Genomic DNA, 20,858 nt, shown 5'->3' on the forward strand with positions numbered 1-20,858 from the left:
TCCTTTACATTTTGTCGAGATGCGAACCAGCCTAGTTTGCGATGTCCAATTCAAGGTTGAAGGCGCACCTGAGGTACTGATGTTGGGTGCTCGGCCTACCCTACATCAGAACTTAGGATTTTGGGGGCACCGACATCGCACGGAATCAATGTTTCAATCGCTGTATGAAGTCCAGAACCAACTATACGGGGCTGAAGTATTGTAATGAAGTAAGATATTCCAATAAACATATAAGCAGGGAATGCAATATAGCTACGATCTGTAGGGACGCTTGCGAGCGGAAGCGAAGGTATCACTGAAGCTGGGATTTTACAACAAGACTGGCTTCAACTTTCTGGGAGGATAGTTCGTAACGCCCGTCCGAGATATTGGATAGCGGAGGGAAGGAAAGGTCATTTCCAGACCCTGATAGCGAAGCTTGAGAAACCTTCGGCCATCATAATTGAGACTGTCTCTCAAGTGTGATATAAGTCTCGGCAATCCGTCGCAATTTACCTTGTGCGAAAAGCCCTATGGCTATCAAAGAACTGCCGAGGGTGACAAGTTGCGCAAGCTGATGTCTGCACATTATTGGCGGCATTTAGAAGGACCCAGTGGTTTCGACCTGCGATTCTCATACTGGTCCAACTTCAGGTCGAAGTCAACGGGTCCGTCAAGTGTGAGGAGCAAGCCATCCTCGGGTGCGAGCCAAAGCTGTCCTGGACGGAGGATTGCTGACCGCATCTACCACATATATACCCGGAAGCTGGACTTTAACAAGCAAATCCATCTTTTTTGTTGAGTGCATCGGCAGTGGATGGCTCAAAGGCCAAGCCAAGTGGAAGGGCGCTTTAGACCTCCTGATACGACTCGAATACTCGTGCGAAGTCTCTGGGGCGGGCTGAGTGCGCGTTGCTCGCTGGGTAGTACGCTTGTCCCAATGCGAGCGACAAACTCCCGCCTAGGTCATATTGAAACCGAAGTGCTTCTGGCACTGAGCTCGTCCCTGGCGGCATCAAGGAGAGGGCCAAGGATACCATTTCGAGCGTAGCTGATGTGGTCGTTTTGCCTAGCGTTCGCGATTTCTGACACCTGCGCACATAGCTAGTCCACGGTCAATAGAAAGGACGTCGACATATGCTGGCACAAATGCGTAGAAATCTCTTGGAATGGCGGGTGCTTGTCGTCCGTGGCCTCTGTTTGCTGTTTCGCCTAATCTGAGAAATATCTCGTTCTGCCAAGGCGATGCTCATGTCATCCCCATCGTAACGAAGTCGTAGATGAGATTTCCTAGAACGGACTCGTATCGAGCTCAAGGGTGCGCGTGCTTATGCGTTAACCGGATATACGCTGGTGTTGTTGACGATGTGAATGGTTTGTGATGCAAGGTGCTCTTTCTGTCAATCTGTAATGGCCTTGGCTTCTGACTGTTCCTGAAAATCAAGGCACCAAGCAAACGGCGGCTCCGACGACGGCGTGTTGATGTCCCATGATGGACTGTGGATTCGTTTCAGGGAGAAGCGAGAGAAGAAGAAAGAAGTAAAGAATCTGCCCATGCTTTGTCAGGTCGAGATGGGCATCTTGGCCTCCCCATTCAATTCCACCTTTTCAACGGGAACCAGCGAGCCTGGCATGAGCCGGCCGGGATCCGTCGGAGCTTGGAGAAAAAAAGGCCATCATGGTGGCGGGATGGATGGAGCAGGTGGGTTTAGCTTGGAGCTACGTAACTACCTGATTGAGACAGCTGCCGAAGGAGACGGAAAATGAATTCTGGCCTAGAATGCATCTATTGTGCTTCAAAGAATAATTCAATTTAGGCGTAGAAACATGTCATATCAAGAATGGTTATCCGTTCAGAGTATCATCAACCCTCCATGTTCTGTGCAGTATCTCGAAGTCAGCCAGCTTGTACCACATGTTCATGAGACGTCAACACGGCCCGGTCTAGATCCGGACCAGCATCTCCAAAGCATCACTTAAAGGACCTGCCACCCGCTCGCCCTGGATTGGAGCGCAAGGAAGTCGCTAGAAGAGCACCCATTCTTCATGACAAAGCCCAGGTGGGGGTAGAAAAGCATCCATCATGGGAAACGCGGTTAGAGTCTCTACTCAGACACGGACAGCACAGCGATCTGAGGGTTCTTCTCACCCATGGAAGGGAAAAAGTACTCCACATTTCCCCAGATGCAGCCAGGCCAATACCTCGCTCGCTTCCATCCCAGAAACAGCAATTGAACCACATGAACCCCTCGATTCCCGACAGATGCCGGCTGTTGCGTTGCCACTAAAAGCCGGCGGCGGCGCTGGAGACTTGCCAAACTGCCTCCGGAGCCGAGCGAGGTTCCGGCCCGGTTCCGGTTCCGGTCTGCGGGATTCTAGTCCCGCGGGACCTGACCATGATTCTTTCTCTTTCGAGGCTGTCTAGCTGTCTCAGAGGTCACCCTCACGCAGTAGGGTCGCACTGCTTTTCCCCCAGCGGTACCAGCCCCGACCTCGGGCGGCTCAAGGTACACCCCAAAGGTGAGCCGTATGGGGCTATTGATCATCTCCATGGGCGACGGCCTCGATTGACTGGTGCTCCATTGACCTTGACGGCGTAGACGTGCCTTCCTCCGGCGGGGTCGGAATTCTCGCGCGGCCATGTGACGTCTGCCCGTTGGGGTGGAATTCCTATCGACGCGGGAGCTGTTGGAGCTTTAGTAGACCCGACCTCTCCAGCTTTTCCTCTTCATTCTTCCTCCACATCTTCTCTTTCTCTCTCTGTCATCTTCTTGTATTTGGCGATTTTTTATTTGCTTCCTCAACACATACACAATGGCTGCTGAAACCTACCACAAGGAGGCCATCGCCGGCGTGAGTTGCCCCTCACTCATGAAGCTTTTGCTTGCTGCCCCTCACCGAGACCTCAATCGCTGACCTGCAATCGTCAACAACAGCTCAAGGACTCTAGCCTGTTCATTCAGGATGCTTTCATCGACGGCGAATGGGTCTCCAAGGAGAACAAGTTTGACGTTTTTGAGCCCTCCACTGCCACCGTCCTCGGCAAGGTCGCCAACTGCGCTCTCGAGGACTTCCAGAAGGCCATCAAGAGCGCCGATGCCGCCCAGACCAAGTTCTTCGAGACCACAACTGGCACCAGCCGAGGTGCCCTTCTGAGGAAGTGGTACGAGCTGGTCCTCGCCAACCAGGAGGATCGTGAGTGATATTGCCTTTCCAATAACGGCTCTCAGACTGACAATACCAAGTCGCCAAGATCCTCTCTCTCGAGAACGGCAAGACCCTCCCCGAGGCCCAGGGCGAGGTCATCTACGCCGCCAACTTCATCTCTTGGTTCGCTGAGGAGGCCACCCGCTCCTACGGTGTCACCATTCCTTCGTCCTCCCCTCACACCACCCTCATGACTATCCGCGAGCCCGTCGGTGTCTGCGGTATCATCACTCCCTGGAACTTCCCCGCCGCCATGATCACCCGCAAGATCGCTCCCGCCCTGGCGGCCGGCTGCTCCGTCGTCATCAAGCCCCCCTCCGAGACCCCCTACTCGGCCCTCGCCTTCACCAAGCTCGCCATCCAGGCCGGTCTTCCTCCCGCCACCATCCAGGTCCTCCCCACCCGCGACCGCCAGGCCGCTACTGAGCTGTGCACCAACCCTCTCGTCAAGAAGATCTCCTTCACTGGTTCCACCGGTGTTGGTAAGATGCTTGCTAAGCTTGCTACTGGCACCCTGAAGAAGGTCAGCCTGGAGCTTGGCGGTAACGCCCCCTTCATCGTCTTTGAGGATGCCGACCTTGACCTCGCTGCCGAGGGCGCCATGTTCTGCAAGTTCCGATGCTCTGGTCAGACCTGTGTCTGGTAAGTTTCTCCTTTCACTGCTCTATTCAATGTCAACTAACCTTACCCCCAGCGCCAACCGACTCTACGTCCAGAAGAGCGTCGCCAAGGAGTTCACCGCCAAGCTCGTCGCCAAGGTCAATGCCCTCAAGATGGGCGGCGGTCTCGACAAGGCCACCACCCAGGGCCCCCTCGTTAACAAGTCCGCTGTCGACAAGGTCAAGGAGCACGTCGCCGACGCCACCTCCAAGGGCGCCAAGATCGAGACTGGCGGCAGCACCCCCGACTCCCCCGGTTTCTTCCACCAGCCCACTGTTCTGTCCGGTGTTACCCAGGACATGGCCGTCGCCAAGGACGAGACCTTCGGCCCCCTCGCCCCCATCTTCGAGTTCGACACCGAGGAGGACGCCATCCGCCTGGCCAACGACACCGAGTTCGGTCTTGCTGGTTACTTCTTCTCCAAGGACGTCAGCCGCGTCATGCGCGTTGCCCAGAAGATCCAGGTCGGAATGGTCGGTGTCAACACCGGCAAGATCAGCGCCGCCGAGGCTCCCTTCGGTGGTATCAAGGAGAGTGGTTACGGAAAGGAGGGCAGTCTTTACGGTCTGCAGGAGTACCAGAACATCAAGAGCATCACCATTGGTAACCTGAACGGTTAAAAAGGGACAGAGAAAAATGGGGTAGCGAGGATTGCTTATTCAACTATGATAATGACGAGGCACAAAAGCCCACCAGAATAACGACCGGGATCAGAAGACACTGATCACCAAATACAAATAAGTAAAATGACCTGATGAATTTCTGCCTGCCTATTGTGATGATGTAGATGAATGTCTAATGCCTACTATGAATACCGCCTCAAGTTGACTCTTAAGCGTATAGCAGGAACGTGGAGATTCACAGTTGGAGTGGCCAATGGGAGATGAAGCTGTCAAGACTTATTATTCGGTGGCCTATAGTATAGGATTTTGCGTTATATAGGTAGAGTTAGCAATTGCGTGGACGTTGTCCATGAGTCTGAGCAAAGGGCCTCTCCTCTCAGTTCCATCTCCTCAGGGCTATCAATAATCACACAAGACTTTGGGTCAATGTGTACCAAATTTCAGGTCACATTTGGATCTTAGATACCAGTAAGACATCTGGCCATTGTATTGCTTTAACTGACCCCATGTGAATGGGGTAAACATGACTGGGGACGCCAAATGTATGTCCTAGACAAGGTGTTACATAAAAGCCCACTAGCCTATCAGCAGCTTAAAGCATACAACTAATTGAAATGCCAAAGAAGGCTAAAGAAATTGCCAAATAGTTACCAAAGTTGAACATAATGCTCTGCCAAAGAATCCTAGTTACTCGGCAGCCTTGCATGCCCAGCCAGCCACCGGACAGGCACAGTTCAGCTCCCTGCAGCGGAGACTACCCTTAGTCAGCTGTCGAGCCCTTTTTGGGAGGAATGAAGCCTTATTTGAACTTGAATGGCCCTCACTTCTGCATGGCTCAACACCCGGGTGGCGATCATGCTTTGCCAAGTTTGTGCCTCCATCGATCTGGATGAAGCGAACGCGACCATTAGCTGGGATGAGTTCCTACGACGACCTCGCAACAAACGCTCAGCTTTTGGATATCGCCACCATGCTTCCTGGAGTGCCCTTGAGAAGGCGGCCGACGAAGGCTGCGAAATGTGTCAAGCATTCAGATCGGTAGCCATAGATGGGGTACAGCGTGAAACTGAATCACATCTATGGCTTAGAACTGAAAAGACTCGCCACAGTGTAGGATTGAAACTATCTAATGAAAGTGTAGCGTCTTTCCTCTCACGACTGGGTGTTTTCACTACTCAAGGTTCGTCTCACTTATTCGCACTGATATTTTCAACGTCGGCTAATCGCGTTTGAGGATGGTAGAACATTCCATGTTTACTGGGAGAGCTGTTAGCCCCGAGGCCGGGCTGCCTGAAGTCTTTGACATGGCAAGATCGTGGCTGGAGACATGTCTCCTCCATCATTCAGGCTGCGGACGCCCTGGAACCGTAAGCCTCCCGACGAGAGTCATCGACGTAGGTCCAAGCGATGGTTCGAAAGAGGCCCGTCTGCATTTGTCCAACGGAGAAATTGGCGAGTGGGTATCTCTAAGCCATCGATGGGGGAGCCAGAATATCCTCACCACCATCCAATCGAACCTCCAAGCCCACTGCCAACAATTGCCTTGGTCCTCGTTATCAAAAACATTTCAAGATGCAATCAAAGTTACGCGAGAATTGGGCTTTCGTTATCTCTGGATTGACTCACTCTGTATTCTGCAAGACTCATCTGATGACTGGGTCAAGGAGTCGGCAAAGATGGGAAGTTACTACAAGGATGCGACACTCTCCATCGCAGCAAGTCATCCCAACAGTGCAGAGAAGGGCATTTTAGCCAAACGAGAGTCGGTACTGTTCAATGGTTCAGCAGACTTCGCGACCATGGTTCCCTGCAGTTCATCTGAGGGAACGTCCAACATCTATATCAGGAAGCACCTCTTGTCTTTTGAAGACATGCTTGATTCCAAACACTTCAATCCTCTTGAGCTCCGGGGATGGGTACTACAAGAGACGATGCTTGCACCTCGGACTCTATACTTTACACAGGAGCAACTTATCTGGCACTGCCGAACTTGTGGTCGGGTTGAAGCTGATCGGAATCCGATCTTTTCGGCGTCCCTCCCCTTGAACTGGACAAACCCAAAGGCTTTCATTTCTTCGAATGGGGAATCTACGTCAGCCGCAGTGAACAGTGAAGACACTGATCAACCCCCGGATGCACATGGAGCGTGGCTTCGTATTGTCATCGACTTCTGTGGCCGCAAGCTCACATACGCCGATGACCTCTTCCCTGCCATTTCGGGTTTGGCCAGAGAAGTGCATAGGATGACAGGGGATACTTACTGCGCCGGCTTATGGCAAGGCGACATTGCTCGAGGACTGATGTGGTATCGACAAGCCCCAGTCAAAGAGACCCCCAAGTATTTGGCCCCATCCTGGAGCTGGGCGTCCAAGACATCAGCAGTTGACGGGGGCATGGATCCGTACTTTATGATCCAGAATACGCGTATAGTTGAAGGGACGAGTCTCGAGGTGATTGATGTTCAACTGGAACTCACCACGAGTGATTCGTTTGGAAAGCTGAAAGGAGGGAGAATCCGAGTCAAAGGGTGGATATGGAATGCTTATTTGTTTGATGGTAACTCAGATGCCCAAGGCAAGGCTGGTGAAGCCCCTATGAATCCAGCTCACGGCGAAGATGGGACGACCAAAGGCGACCAAGTCCACGTCAACAAACTTGATGTTCGCGATGATGCCAGGGGACTGATATACAGCCTCGACACACAGGAAAGTTTAGAGGAATTCCTCAAGGCGGACGGGACGCATTCGCCTTTCCTGGCGCTTGGGGTAGGTGTACTTCAAGACGAATCTGATGTTGCTCGACGGTATGATACCGATATGATGTCTGGACTTCTGCTTCGGAAATCAGCTGAGGTGGCTGGGGCATATGTACGTGTTGGCATCTTTGACGGGGATGTAGAGGATTGTCGGCGAGATCCGTGGAAGATGGATATTGTCGATATCGTATAGGAGTAATGTGTGCTGGTTAATACTGTGGTGGAGGACAGATATGACGATGGCCTAGCCCAAAGACTGGAAACTCTCATTGACGAAGCAACATGGATGTTTGACCCTTGTCAAGCAGTCAACCCACTTTAGCTCCCCCCCATCATCGGCCATCATTAACTGCTCCCCTCAAAGTCGGCGTCTTTTCCGACGAGACAGTATAACCGAGGCCTTGTGAAGTAGGAAAGCTCGCCTGTGGCAGATTCCATCGCCTAACCGGACCAAACCCACCCGACCTAGGAATACAGGCAGATATCGGCATCTGTTAACTGTCCGTTCGCTCACCTTCTGGCAGAGTGGTGTCAACCTGGAAAGGAGAAAGGACAGAGGGAGAGAGAAAGAGGACAAGCTTGATGGTGTGTGTAAGTGCCACTGGTGACTTGGACTGTGCTGGAAGTACATCAAATCCCAGGTCGACCCCATCGTGGCTAGGCCACAAGATCTCAACAGGTAATCTAGAAGAAATAGATCTCCCTATACACAGCAGTGATACCGCGTTGTGAAGAGAGTTGGTCTGTATTGGTATACCACTGACTTCGCTCTGTACGTCAGTGTGGAGACGCATCTAGTGAAGCTATAAGAACAACACCATACTCCCCCAGACTCACCACCAAACCCATCAACCCACCCCCCTCTTTCTCGGCGAAAACATCGTCCAAGTTTACCAATTAAACAATCTTATTACATATTTTACCCCTCAAAAGCAAGATTTGATCATCATGGCCACTCGTCTCGCTCGGGCAGAATTCCGTCGCTGCCCCGCCGCAGCGAGCATTATAAGAGCCTCGGAATTCCCATCCCGAAGCCAACTCAAACTCTGCACCTTTCATACCACGACCAAACTCTGCAAAATGGCCTCGAACGGAACTCACAGGAACGGTACTGATGGTATCCTATCGGAGCAGGGGCAGGCGAGGCTGTTCAAGCTGTCGCCGCCACCCTCGCTGGACGCCTTCAAGGCTATCTGCTCGCAAAAGACAACCAAGGAGCAGTATCCTCTAGCTGCGGATGTCAAGGAGAACATTCCCATCTACAACCTTGCAGAGTACTCTACTCTGACTGAGGAGCAGAAGCTTGCTCTTCAGGATGAGTGGTACCTTGTTCTCCTCCACGGTCCTGGCGTCCTCGTCACCGCGGGGCTGTACAAAGACCACGGCGTCATCGACAAGGCCACGGCGACATACGCCAGGATCATCCAGAAGGAGAATGAGGGTACCAAGATTTCCGGCGATCACTTTGCCGGCGCTGGTAAAAACGACCGTATCTGGAACTCGTTCAGCAAGCACGGCCTCGAGGATCCGGCTTCGTTCCTGAGCTACTACTCCAACCCATACCTCGACCTGATCTTTGGCTCTTGGCTCGGTCCTGGATACCGTGTCACTGCGCAGGTCAACAATGTCCGACCTGGTGGACAGCCGCAGGTCTCTCATCGTGATTACCACCTCGGTTTCATGTCCACTGAGCGCTGTGGCGGGTATCCTCGAGCTATGCAGGTTGCCAGCCAGTGCCTGACCCTCCAGGGCGCTGTTGCCCACGTCGATGTTCCTCTTGAGAGTGGCCCAACTCGTCTTTTGCCCTTCAGCCAGGCCTTCTCCGCTGGGTACATGGCCTACCGTCTCCCAGAGTTCAACGAGTTCTTCCTAGAAAAGTACGTCGCTCTCCCGCTGCAAAAGGGCGACGGCCTCTTCTTCAACCCAGCCCTCTTCCACGCCGCAGGCGAGAACAAATCCTCCGACATCAACCGTCTAGTCAACCTACTCCAGATCAGCAGCGCCTTTGGCAAGCCGATGGAGACGATCGATGCCCTGCCGCTAGTGGAGAGCACATGGGACGACCTGACGGCCTTGTGCAAGGCAAAGGGTCTAAGCGACGAGGTCAAGATGTTTGTGTCGGCTGTTGGTGAAGGATATCCTTTCCCGACGAACCTGGACAACATCCCTCCCAAGAACGAGAACATGGCCCCTGATTCTGAGCAGGATATCATCCTGGGAGCTCTTGTCAAGGGGAAGAGCAAGGTCGAGGTATTGGCTGATCTCGAGGCCTTCAGGACAAAGATCAAGGCTTGAGCACATGATTTCGAAGCCCGGTCGAGTTTCACCCGCTGAGGGAACGAGATAGTTTGTAGGATTCTGGAAGAAATATTAGTAGCATTTACATAGCGAGATTAACAGGAATAGTCACTCCTTACAAAGACAAAAGCACCCTTTCCAAAACTTAAGTCCGTGTGCCCTCCTCAGAGCCCACGATGCCCCGTGCCGTCTTCTTCAAGTATCCCCTGAAGCTCTCAAACGCGACAGCATCGTGACCTTCGAGCCATCGACAGCTCACCGAGATGTGATCCTGGGCGACGCGGATAGACACCTTGAACGCGAGGACGCACTTTGCCCCTTCGGCCTTGGACCCGTCGGCGACCTCGGTCTGCATCTCCCGCTGTTTCCGTCTCCTCCATGCTCGTGCCCACACTCTGTCGGCGGCTCGTCCCGTGCCCTCGAGGCGCTCCTTGTTCCACTCCCATGATGTCAACTCGAGCTTGGCAATCTCATCCCTGAAGCGATCTGCGAAATCGCCAACCTTCTCAGGCAAAGGAACATCGACGACCTTTTCTTCCGTAATCTCTGGGAGAATATTCTTTGATACGGCCGTCTTAATGCCTCGAGCAACTTCCTGCGTCGGCCGCATGCCCCCAAAGCTCCAGGCGACCGCCCACCGACGCGTCTTGTTGCCCTGGACAAACTCAGTGACAGCGTAGTTGTCAATACCATGCTCACGCAACTTGGCGACAAAGTCAACCAGACTTGTCAAGAAGCCGAACATGGCCGTATACCAGCGCACACGCTCTCGTAGCTTGAGCGACTCCTTGAGAATACGGTCGATAAAAGCAACCTCGCCACCTTCAGTGACCATCTCGACCTTGGCTCCCGTGCATGCTGTGAAAGGTGGCCGAGACTTTTGCTCAGCACTCTTGATCATTTCTTGTGCAGATTTGTAAAAGGGCGGGTTGGTCATCGTGAAGTCGATCTTGTCCACGTTGAGATCGTCGAGAGGGATGATGGCGTCTGTGGGCTTTCGTTCCACGATCTTGATTCGGTGCTCTAGTTTGTTGAGAGCTACATTCTTGCGAGCGTACCCGAGGCTCTTTGCGTCGATGTCTGGGCTTTGTGAGTTGAATATGTATGAGGAGGGATGGCGTTCTTACCAGTGGCGATGAATTCCCATGGTCGTTGGGCACATCCCAAAAGAGGGTAGACACAACTCGCTCCGGTACCAATATCCAGACCAACGAGTTTACTGCCCTGTTTCTTATACGAAGTGTTATCCAGGAGACCCTTCAGCCACAGCACGTAGTTGTGTCGATTCGTGACCTGAGAGGTTCGCGTCAGTAGACTCAACGACGCGTCATGGAAAAGAGGCCAACTCACAGGAGGACAGAGCCGGTCATCAGGAAGCTCAATCTCAAGTCCAAAGTCAAGTTTGAGAAGAGTCTTGGTCAATTGCATAACACATTGCGGGTTGTCGAAGAAATCCGTCTTGTGCTTGTTCCATCTATAAAACTTCGTTAGAGGGTTTGTTCACTGGAAGAATCGAGCAGCGAGGACGTACAGTAGGGCAAAGTCTTTGTCCTGGAGCGCCAGTTGTTTAAAGTCGGGCGTTTTCGTGTACAATTCAGCAAAGTGGCGATCTCGAGAAACATCGTCTTCTGGTGGCCCTTCCAGTGGCTTTTGCAGGGTCGCTTCCTGAGATGTGACACTGTCGAGACCCTTGGCCATTGGCTGGCCAGGAGCCTCTTCCGTTGCTTTACGCTTCTCGCCCATTAAATCAGTTTTCCAAGGGCGTATGAGCTCGAATATCCAATATCTACAACGCGTGCGATGAAAATCGTTGATGGTGGCGAGTCGCGACGCGTCGATGTCTTGGCTCTCATGGAGGTGTTTAGTGACGATTCCTAGCGAGGTCCTCCAGCGCACGACCCACGGCCTCACAAATAAAGTTCCATGTCACCAGCGACAATACAAGTAGAACGTCAATCACTATTTGTCCAAAGTAAATTGAGTGGCACGAAATATCTAAGAAACAGAAAACCCAAGAAAATAATACAAGAAATCCAATCGCCGAGGCTTCGTTAAAATCATGTCCTCATACTACGATATCATTCATGTCCCATCTCATCCTGTAGTGCTTACCACAAGAGAACCCTCCATCGCCAGCCATCGAGCACCTTCATATCCTTCTCGTCAACATCCGGGTCACCCTGCTCGATGCGCACGCAGAGCTTCTTGATGCGCTTCTGCACCGTCCGGGCCACCCGGAGCGACACCTCGTTGGAAAAGACAAACAGCACCGCGAAGACGATGAAGGCGAACTTGGCCCATCTGCCGTGGCCGAGGAGGGCGTTCTTGATGTACTCGAGAAGGCCCTTGGACTTGCGGAAGGCGTACTCGGTGTCATTGGCCGACATTGCTGATTCCTCGTCGTCGTGGCTCCGGCGCCAGAATTTGCGAATAAAGGGAATAAACGTGGCACTGTGGCATGTTAGTCTGTGCAGCTCTGAGTGGGTTGATCGATTAACTCACATAGCACCACCAATAATCCACCTCCTCCAGCGGTGGTTCTCGGCCTCCTTGCCAATCCCGCGCACCTCGCTCTGGAGAATCCGTAGGTCGCTGAGCATCACGTTGGTGTGGTTGCGGATGCGCGTGTCCAGCTCATACGCCGACATGGCCGAGTCACCGCTCCGTCTCTGCCGCTGCAGGCTGAGGTACTCGCGCAGGCCAAACTGGCACGTCGTCTTGAGGGCTTGGAGCTCTCGAAGCGAGGTGGGTGCCATAGCTGGCACCATCTGTTGCTGAGAGCTATACTGCTGCTGGGTGCTATACTGTTGGGTGCTGGTGATCTTGGTGGTGCTGGCCATTGCTCCGCCCTGGTCGGGAAGATACGAGTCGGACACTGGGCGCGTGGGAAACATGGCGGGACCTGTCTGAGGACCGGACACGGGAGGGTAGTTCTGGGGGTTGTACGGCTGGTTGTAGTTCTGAGATCCATAGTTGTTTGGTGGCGGACCGTAGTTTTGAGGGTTGTAGCTCTGGTTGGAGTAATCCTGGGGGTTGTACGGCTGAGGACCATACTGCTGAGACTGGGAGTCAGGTCCCGGATACGACTTTGCTCTCTCTGGGGCTCGTCCATCGGGAGGAGAAGGGCTTCGCACGGGCTGAGGGTCCAGAGCCCGAAGCGGTGACTTGGATTTGCGAGACTCCGACATGGCGGCAGGTCAATGAGACTCTAGTGAGAGGACAAGCGTAGGATAAAGACAATGACAAAAGGACAAGGCAAATCACAGAGTGCGATTTCAAGTAGAGGGCACCTAGAAGGTGGTAGAGAAAAAAGGTCGAAGCTCAACCTTTCACTTTTGCTAGCTGAGCTGAGCTGTCTGTGGAGAGAGCTGGAGGCTGGGTGAAACGAGGCCGACCCATGACGTCCCGGTGACAGCGGAGGGGGTGGGCGGCAAAGGAAAAAGAATTCATGAGGCTGGGGAATGGAATATGCAATAGCGTGGCATGATCCCAGCTACCGAGGGCCACAATTATGTCCCAAAGCGACAGATCAGATGATGGAGAATTGATTTCCGTCTGTCAGTTGCTTTATTAGTATCCCAGGGCTCGATACATGCGGTGCGCCATCCCGTCGATGCCCTCAGCCGGCAGCGCTCGTCTCATGTCGCGTAGCAGCTGCTCCTGGACCTCGGGGTCGAATCTGTCCCAGATCCTGTTGAGCTGACTGGTCAGGTCCCGTCGCTCCGTGCGAAAAATACCAGCGAATGCCTCAAAGAGAATTGTCGTCTCGTCCCAGCCAATGAGGTTGTGGATGTCCTGAATGAGAAGCTCAAAAAAGTTGAGTATGTGCCCGAGCAGGCCCTCTGAGCATCCCAGCCCATTGTCATTGTTCAGGACAACGCACAAGGCGTGCACCATGGCTGCCCATCGCTTCACCACGCTGGTCCGGACTGAGCCGTGTTCGATCTGCTGCCCGGCGGTTCCAAACATGTCCAATGTCCCCGTTCGCGAGTGCTCTTCGAGGTGGTTGAAGAGGAAATGCAGTGCCCGATGAATTATGGACGGCGGGTGGGGTTCCATGTCCTCTGGCAGGAAGAAGCTGCGAAGATCGAGAACGCCCCTTCTCACGGCGAACCTGGTTCTCGGTAACAGTGTGAACAAGGTGTCCCGATCGAGGTGAAATCTTCGCCCTTCTGCTCCAAACTGGCCATTCTGTGGTGGTATCTCGTATAGAACGACGACTAGCATGGTGCGTCTCGGAGCTGGGACCGGAGCTGGGACCGGAGCTGGAGCTGGAGCTGGAGTTGGCACGGGGTTCGTCGCAATAACGAAAGGTGCCATTTGCGCAATTGGCGGGTAACCATACATTTCTCTCCCGTCCAAATTGAGGCCTTCGATATCAAGTTCAGCAATACCATCCATGACAAAAGGGACACCCTGTGCCACATCGTCGGTTGACAGAGCATGGGGTCTGCGGCCCCGACGACCAGAGTCAGTGGGCTCGGCGTGGCGGCCACGGCGCGGCATGGTGATGTTGGTATCTTGAAAAGTCGGGAGCCATGAAAGAAAAGGCCAATTCCCTGGGTCATCTTTATATAGCTATTCTGCGAAGTGCTGGAAGGTCATGACATGGTCAGTTTGTCCATGGTGGGAGTTTGATGTAGCAGACGGGCTGTTAGTGCGAGCAAGCAGGCCCAGTGATGGCAATAACTCCATATTAAATATCCAATGAGTAAGATGTCATAGGGGAATAAATTTCTCAGTATTTCCTTATTAATTCTCAGAGTGCCATTTTCCGGGCATGACAACGCGTTCAAACTATGTTCCTCATGATCGTTATTAGCATCCATCGTGGGTATGTTTCTTGGTGTTTCAACGACACTAACCGTTGCCCCAAACCACCTTGGCCACCAAATTGCCTATATTGAAACGGCATAACACAAGTAGAGGAGTTTCCAAATCAGGAATTCGGTGTACGATATTCTCGCTCCATGATGTCGTGGTCTGCAAACTTGAAGGAAACCGGCAGGAAGCCGGTGGAGAGATGGCAACATACATGAGCGAACGCCTGATAACTCAGGCCCAAGTTTAAGGTGTCAAGAAGCTTGGTCCTGCTTGGCCCTCGATGACTCAGCATGAAAGTCCTCGAATCTGCCTGGAACGAGTGGGGCCCCACTCGTATCCTCCATCCAGTCTCCCAGTCCCTCTCCCTCTCCCTCTCTCTGTCAGCTCTCTCTCATCATCTTTCATTTCAAGTGGCCTGCTCCCCCATGGCGAACCACTCATGCCATATCTACCTAGACCTACCTCCAGCTTCGTTTACCCCAGGCATTCTATCCATATCTTACTACCAAATTCAGCTTGCTATTCAATATAACTACCTACAGCCGTTGCCCATCTTCTGAATATTGTGTCCGTTGGGTGAGGTTTGTTGGAAAAGGCTGACAGTTTCAAATCATCATCCAACGCCAGAGTCTCTACTGTTAAAGCCATTCCTGTTGCCTTATCCTGGTACAAGTGACCTTTCTCTTCCTCTCCAGTCCCTACTACTGTGATCCCTCCCATGAGTATAAGTATCTGGTCTTCCCCCCTCCTCCTTGGTCTCTTTTCTCTTGTCCCTCAGCCCTCCTCATCATCTTCCCAATTCCCTCTCGTCTTCCTCTCGTCGCCTCTTCCTTTGTGCTTTTGTCCTACCACTCTGTTCTATTCATCCTTTGTTCCTCCTCGTCTCTTATACGGCCGCCAGACTACCACCGCCGGTCTAAGACACCACCCCACCCCACCTTGGACTCGTCCCAATTGTTGCCCTCCAACCACCCATCATGGAAGTCACACACAAGGTCCAGTACAAGGTCCGCGAGCTTGGTACTCGTTCTGTGACCCTCTTCCCTACCCAAGCCCAGATCAAGCGAGAGATCAAAGATGTCCCTCTCAAGGTAAGCTCTTCCCATACCCGATATGCCCATGACAGTCGCTCACCATCCTCCAGCCTGGCACCAATGAGATCTCCATTCTCGGCTTCAGTCCAACCATTGACAAAAATTCGGTCATGGTTGAGGGCAGTGGCTCTGCGACCATCACTGGCATCAGTGTCGAATTTGTCCCTAACCACGAGCTTTTTGACGATGTCTACCCTGACGATGATTCGGACGACTCTCTTAGTGACGATGATAGTGATGAATTCAAGGAAGCAGACGAGTATCCGGGGCTAGCTGAAGCCTTCGAGCGCGAGCAAGAGCTCAGTGACCATCTCGAGAAAGCAAGGGAGGAGATCCTCAATGCTGACGACCGCCTCAAGATCCTTGACAGCTACTCCAAATCAGTCGACAAGAGGGAAGGGGTCATCATCAGTGAGGTCCTTGAGACGTACAAGCAGCAGCGTGAAAGAGCCTACGAAGATCGCATGGCTGGTACTCTCCGAGAGCGTACCATCATCAAAGCCTTGAACAAGGCCGAAAGCGAACGTTTGCGCCTCTCCAAACTCAAGGACAAGCACCATTACAAGACCTTCAAAGCCCAGAACAAGGTTCGAAAGGCAAAGCAGAAGGCAAAGTCGAAGCAGTTGAAGCGGATCGAGGAGAAGCGCAAGGAAAAGGAGCGCATTCGCAACGAGCGCGCACGCTGCTGGCCCAAGTACTGCTACACCGTCCACATCCAGCTCGAAGTCAATCCCTCCTTCACCCCGTCCTCCTCTCGCCGCAGCTCTTTCTCCAGCGAGGTTGATGTCGTCAAGCGTTCAGAGAGCAGGACCATGCCTCTGGAAGAGAACCCCACGTGCGACCTTCTGCTGTCGTATGTCACCAACTCAGCCTTCTGGACCCCTAGCTACGATCTTCAGCTCTCGACGGTCAATGCCACAGGCACGCTCTGCTTTGACGCCGGTCTCCACAACACCACGTCGGAGACTTGGGAGAACTGCAAGATCACCTTGTCAACGTCCCAAGCAACATCCTCGACCCTGGATGACTCGATTCCCATCCTCCTCCCTTGGCACATCAAGCTAGCGAGCAAGGGCTCGGCTGGCAACATCTTCAACAGCCGACAGGAACGCCAGCAGAAGAACGAGTGGCAGTCCAAGAAGATTGCAGCGCCAGCGCCCAAGCCGAGACAGGAAATGTTTGGTCTTAATACAGCCCCAGTAGAGAATGATTACCAGATGCAGCTCATGATGCTGGAACAGCAGAACAAGAAGAGGCTGATGATGGCCAGACAAGAACAGGACGGCCCCGCGGCAGCTCGCTGGGGTTCCCATCCTCAAGCGCAGCAAATGGTACAGCAGCAGCAGATGCTTCAGGCACAGCAACAGGCACAGCAACAGGTGCAGCGGCAACAGATGCTGAACCCGCAGATGACGGGAGCTGCGCAGATGATGGGGCCACCACAGATGCCGCAACAGCAGATGCAGATGCAGATGCAGGGGATGATGCAACAGCAGCGAGGCCAGCAAACACTCGAGGATTTCATCATGTCAGAGGAGGTTAATCGTGATGATGACGACGTCACGATGCCTGATGCACAGCCTTCGCTCGAGTTCCAGAACTCGCTCGTCGAGGAGACGGGCTTCACTACCACCTACGACTTGCCCGGTCTCAAGACCCTGGTGCCCAAGTTCACTGTCTCCAAGCAGCGCGTCGCTCGCCTCAACTTTTCCAACGTCTTGTTCAGCCATACCGTCGTGGCCAAGTACCAGCCTGTGGCATATCTCAGGGCCAAGCTCCGGAACAACAGCAAGCTTACCCTCCTCAGGGGGCCTGCTAGTTTGACGCTTGACGGCAGCTTCATGGGACAGGCCAAGATTCCTCGGTGCAACTCGGGTGAGATCTTCAGCCTCAGCCTTGGTGTTGACTCGGCCATCAGAGTCATGTACCCCAAGCCTGATGTCCGAAGGAGCACGAGCGGCATGTTCAGCAAGGAGGACAGCTCCGTCTACGTGCGCACCGTCACAGTGCACAACACGCGCGTCACTGCTACCAAGCCAGCCCAAGTGCTTGTCTTGGACCAGGTCCCCGTCTCAGAGGATGACCGCTTGAGGGTCGATATCTCGAACCCTCGCGGTCTGACAGTCGGCGGAGCGCCGCAGCCGGCTGGACTTCCGGGACGGGAGACACAGGAGGACAAGAACTGGGGCAAGGCCACTGCTACCCTCAAGGGAGGCGGCCAGATCACGTGGGACGTTTCCCTCAACCCAGGAAAGGCTGTCAAGTTGGGATTGGAGTACGCTGTGTCGATGCCAAGTGGCGATGCTGCCCAGGAGTGTTGATGAGGTGGTTCGTAGTCACGTGCAAAATGTTTCTTTGTCGAGTTTCTATAGGTAATGGGCCAAGTCACGGTGGAATGTTCAGGATGTTTTCTAGGTTACAGAATGAAAACGCAGGATTGTGTGATGTTGGTTGTTCTACATAGTCTCTGACAGAAAGTTGTTTATACATGATTGGGCAGAATCCTTGCCGGTACACCTCATTCTCCTATTGCCATCTCTAATGAGGGCTTGTTCTCTCCTGTAATACCCGAGCCTTGTTCGCTCGCTCACGGCACTTTGGCCGGGTCTCGTTCGCCCGTTGATTTCTCGATCCTTGATAGTAGAGTTCAGTCAGAACTCGCGCACTCGGTTTGCGCTTCAGGATGGTGTTGATGTCAAAAAAGAACAGAAATATGAGCTCGTAATTCTTTGCCAGTATGCGGAGACAGGCGCTGTGTTGTGGTGATGCTTCAAAAAGGGTGAGACAGACAGGTGATTGCTAGACAATGTATTGATCGCGACTATGGTGTTTGGTTGCTTGATCCTCAGTAACAAGTGTCGACTGAGATCAGGAGTCTCGCTCGTGTGGTTCTGTAGTTCGCTGGCAAAATCTGAAGGAAAAAAGAAAGAAATTGTCAAACAAGTCTATCGGTGTCTCCTCTTTGGCGTCTGACATTGTTCTTAAACAGGTGGGTGAAGATCTGATTGGATTCCAGTAAGTCTGTCATCCGGTTGGCGTCTCAGAGACCAGATGTCCACAGATGCAGAGCATTCACTGCTGTCTGTAGGAGTAGGAATGAGCAGATTCGAAAGGCTCTCTGGTGGTGCGTCGGCGATCAAGAGGGCTTCCTGTAGTGGCTCTGTTCGCACTTCCTGGTATGTTCATACTTCCCGGTGCTTCGTACATGAACGAGGTGTGTTCCCGGTCGGGAGTCTGCGATGCCAACCCAGTGTACTCGAAGCCGCTGCCGTTGCGAGGCAGGTAACGAGGAGGGTACGGCGTCTGGGTTCGAACAGGGTACTCAGCAGCCGCCATTCTCTGCGCGTTGGTGTCGGGCATCTCCTCGTTCCAGGTCTCGGTAGCATAAGGAGGGTAAGGCCCGCCATAGTGGTTGCTGGGTGCCTGGTAGACAGGTTGATAGTTGATTGGCATGTAGCCGACAGGGACATATGGGGGGTAGTAGGTGGGGAAGGCCATAGGTTGCTGGACGTGCATCAACTGGACCGGCTGACCCAGGAACGGCGATGGGAACATCGGACCTTGGGGGAAGGGAGCTGTGGGAAAGGGAGCCGGGGGCATCACAGCTGCCTGGGGGAGGAACCCGTACGGGAACGCATGCTGGGTGGTCGTGTAGGGGGGGAAGACTCCAGTATATCCAATGTGGCTTTGGTTCCCAGCAAAATAGGAACCGAAAGACGAGGTAGCATTATCGCTAAAGGATCCTGCGTTGAGGTTCTCGGTCGAAGACCCGGCTTCCTACTCCGGGTCGAGGGTCCCGTTAGACTCGTGAATGATAGGGCCGTCGTTCTCCTGGGGTTGAGCTCCCCAGCAGACCTCGCAGGTCTTCTCAAATGCCTTTTTATTGCCACATCGCAGGCATGTATGGACTCGTGGGAGACCCAAGGTCTCCCCGATACTCACAGTTCCCGGAGGCCAGATGTATCCCTTCTCGTTGTCTGTCATAGGGACACAGTCGAAGCAAAGGCCTCGCCATCCCACCGATGGTAGGCATCTCTGGCAGACGTCGCACAACCTCCATCGACCCTCTTGGAATGCACAGGGGCCGCAGTATCCAAAGAACTGGCGACCGTTACCTTCTTGGCAAGCCATGCAAGTTTCAGAACCACGTGGTGACAGGCTCGGCTTCTGATCATCTTGAGAGTCAAAGATTGTGTAGTGGAGTGAACTTGATCCTCCAGGGGTCGTGCAGGGCTCAGGGGTGAGAGCGAATTGGTTTTCTTCTTCAGGGCCGCTGTCACTGTCAGGGCCGTATTTGTTGGCATTCGGGGACAGCTCTGGGGCGCCTTTCATTGCCACATCCCGAGCGCCGGCAGTGTTAGACTGTTCGTTGAAGTCGGCCAAGATGACGGTGCTAGCTTCCGACTGTTCATCAGAGTCTCGTTCGATCAAGGCACCAGCGCTGAAAGCGTCAGAGAACTCTTCGAGTTCGTCCAAGGACATATCGTCAGTTGGGGATTGGTTGTCGGTTTCTCCCGAGGTCATAGTGTCGCTCTCGGATTGATCTTCAACATCTCTGACGACCAGGGCACCAGCGCCGACTGTGTCAGGGTGTTGTTCGATGTTGTTCAACATCATATTGTTGGCACCGAAATCTTCGGGCTCCTCTTTGATTGTTTCCATGATGAGAAAAGATCGTCCATAGCGATGCTTTCCGTCGGTCTTGTCTAGGGGGCTTGTTAGCGAATGTTCATCAAAGCGGACTTGATCAAAACAACTTACCAAGAGAGGTTTGGTCGAGAGACAGTGGTGTTACTTGTGTCCTTGAGGGTGATTACGACACGCAAAGTGCTTGGTCGCAGACGATGGCGGTCGGAAGATGTTTGATGTTGATGATCACAGCGATGATCGTGAAGATGTTTGACCTTGAGGATAGTCGCGACAGACAGATGTGCTCAGTCGTAGAAATGGCGATAGATGTAGGCACTTGATCTTGCAGATGGTCGTGATGAAGGAGAGATGCTTGACCTTGAACAGTCACGAGATATGGAGATAGATGGAGGTGGGTAGATGTGCTCCAGCGTCTAGGAGTAGTGCTTGTGATCGAAGACGATGCCGATAAGAAGATCGCGATAGATGAATACTCTCGATCTCTCAAAGGGTCGCCAGCGGTGGAGGTGCTTGATCTTGGAGACCAGAAGAGGGGAAGATGATCGACCTTGACGGCCACGGTAGGGAGAGGGGCTTGATGTTGACGATGTTGAGGAGGAAAGATGCTCAAGACGCGAAGGCAGAGTCTTGACCTTGATGTCTGCCTCAGGAAAAGAAAACAAAGCACCCGACCTTGGGGAGAACGCGAGAAGCGATGACGCTCGAGGGTCGAAGGGGAGTTTGGTCTCGAAGATGACAATAGGAGAAGATACTAAACCTTGGCAGAAT

At 53.2% G+C, this 20,858-nt stretch overlaps 7 protein-coding genes across 7 annotated transcripts; 3 read left to right on the forward strand and 4 right to left on the reverse strand.

The window, feature by feature from the left end:
- Positions 1–2,793: 2,793 nt before the first annotated feature.
- LRP88_01255 (Aldehyde/histidinol dehydrogenase) lies at positions 2,794–4,466 on the forward strand (the record flags this gene model as incomplete). Its single annotated transcript, XM_083237946.1, has 4 exons — positions 2,794–2,832; positions 2,916–3,174; positions 3,225–3,828; positions 3,881–4,466. 4 exons carry the CDS (start codon positions 2,794–2,796, stop codon positions 4,464–4,466), a joined length of 1,488 nt encoding a protein of 495 aa, XP_083106451.1.
- A 3,838-nt stretch (positions 4,467–8,304) lies between these two features.
- LRP88_01256 (uncharacterized protein) lies at positions 8,305–9,519 on the forward strand (the record flags this gene model as incomplete). The annotated part of the gene is made up of 1 exon (XM_083237947.1): positions 8,305–9,519. One exon carries the CDS (start codon positions 8,305–8,307, stop codon positions 9,517–9,519), a length of 1,215 nt encoding a protein of 404 aa, XP_083106452.1.
- A 148-nt stretch (positions 9,520–9,667) lies between these two features.
- On the reverse strand, positions 9,668–11,265 carry LRP88_01257 (uncharacterized protein; the record flags this gene model as incomplete). The annotated part of the gene is made up of 4 exons (XM_083237948.1): positions 9,668–10,602; positions 10,650–10,815; positions 10,873–10,996; positions 11,054–11,265. The coding sequence occupies 4 exons, from the start codon at positions 11,263–11,265 to the stop codon at positions 9,668–9,670; spliced, it is 1,437 nt and encodes a 478-aa protein (XP_083106453.1).
- A 365-nt stretch (positions 11,266–11,630) lies between these two features.
- LRP88_01258 (DUF3824 domain-containing protein) lies at positions 11,631–12,710 on the reverse strand (the record flags this gene model as incomplete). Its single annotated transcript, XM_083237949.1, has 2 exons — positions 11,631–11,973; positions 12,025–12,710. 2 exons carry the CDS (start codon positions 12,708–12,710, stop codon positions 11,631–11,633), a joined length of 1,029 nt encoding a protein of 342 aa, XP_083106454.1.
- A 382-nt stretch (positions 12,711–13,092) lies between these two features.
- On the reverse strand, positions 13,093–14,028 carry LRP88_01259 (uncharacterized protein; the record flags this gene model as incomplete). The annotated part of the gene is made up of 1 exon (XM_083237950.1): positions 13,093–14,028. One exon carries the CDS (start codon positions 14,026–14,028, stop codon positions 13,093–13,095), a length of 936 nt encoding a protein of 311 aa, XP_083106455.1.
- A 1,295-nt stretch (positions 14,029–15,323) lies between these two features.
- On the forward strand, positions 15,324–17,761 carry LRP88_01260 (DUF4139 domain-containing protein; the record flags this gene model as incomplete). Its single annotated transcript, XM_083237951.1, has 2 exons — positions 15,324–15,437; positions 15,491–17,761. 2 exons carry the CDS (start codon positions 15,324–15,326, stop codon positions 17,759–17,761), a joined length of 2,385 nt encoding a protein of 794 aa, XP_083106456.1.
- A 751-nt stretch (positions 17,762–18,512) lies between these two features.
- Positions 18,513–20,226, reverse strand: LRP88_01261 (uncharacterized protein; the record flags this gene model as incomplete). Its single annotated transcript, XM_083237952.1, has 3 exons — positions 18,513–19,217; positions 19,383–20,146; positions 20,202–20,226. The coding sequence occupies 3 exons, from the start codon at positions 20,224–20,226 to the stop codon at positions 18,513–18,515; spliced, it is 1,494 nt and encodes a 497-aa protein (XP_083106457.1).
- Between the last annotated feature and the right edge of the window lie 632 nt (positions 20,227–20,858).

This window comes from Fusarium phalaenopsidis, assembly GCF_050370095.1.
Source record: "Fusarium phalaenopsidis strain FUZ10S chromosome Unknown contig_32278, whole genome shotgun sequence".
Classification (NCBI taxonomy): domain Eukaryota; kingdom Fungi; phylum Ascomycota; class Sordariomycetes; order Hypocreales; family Nectriaceae; genus Fusarium; species Fusarium phalaenopsidis.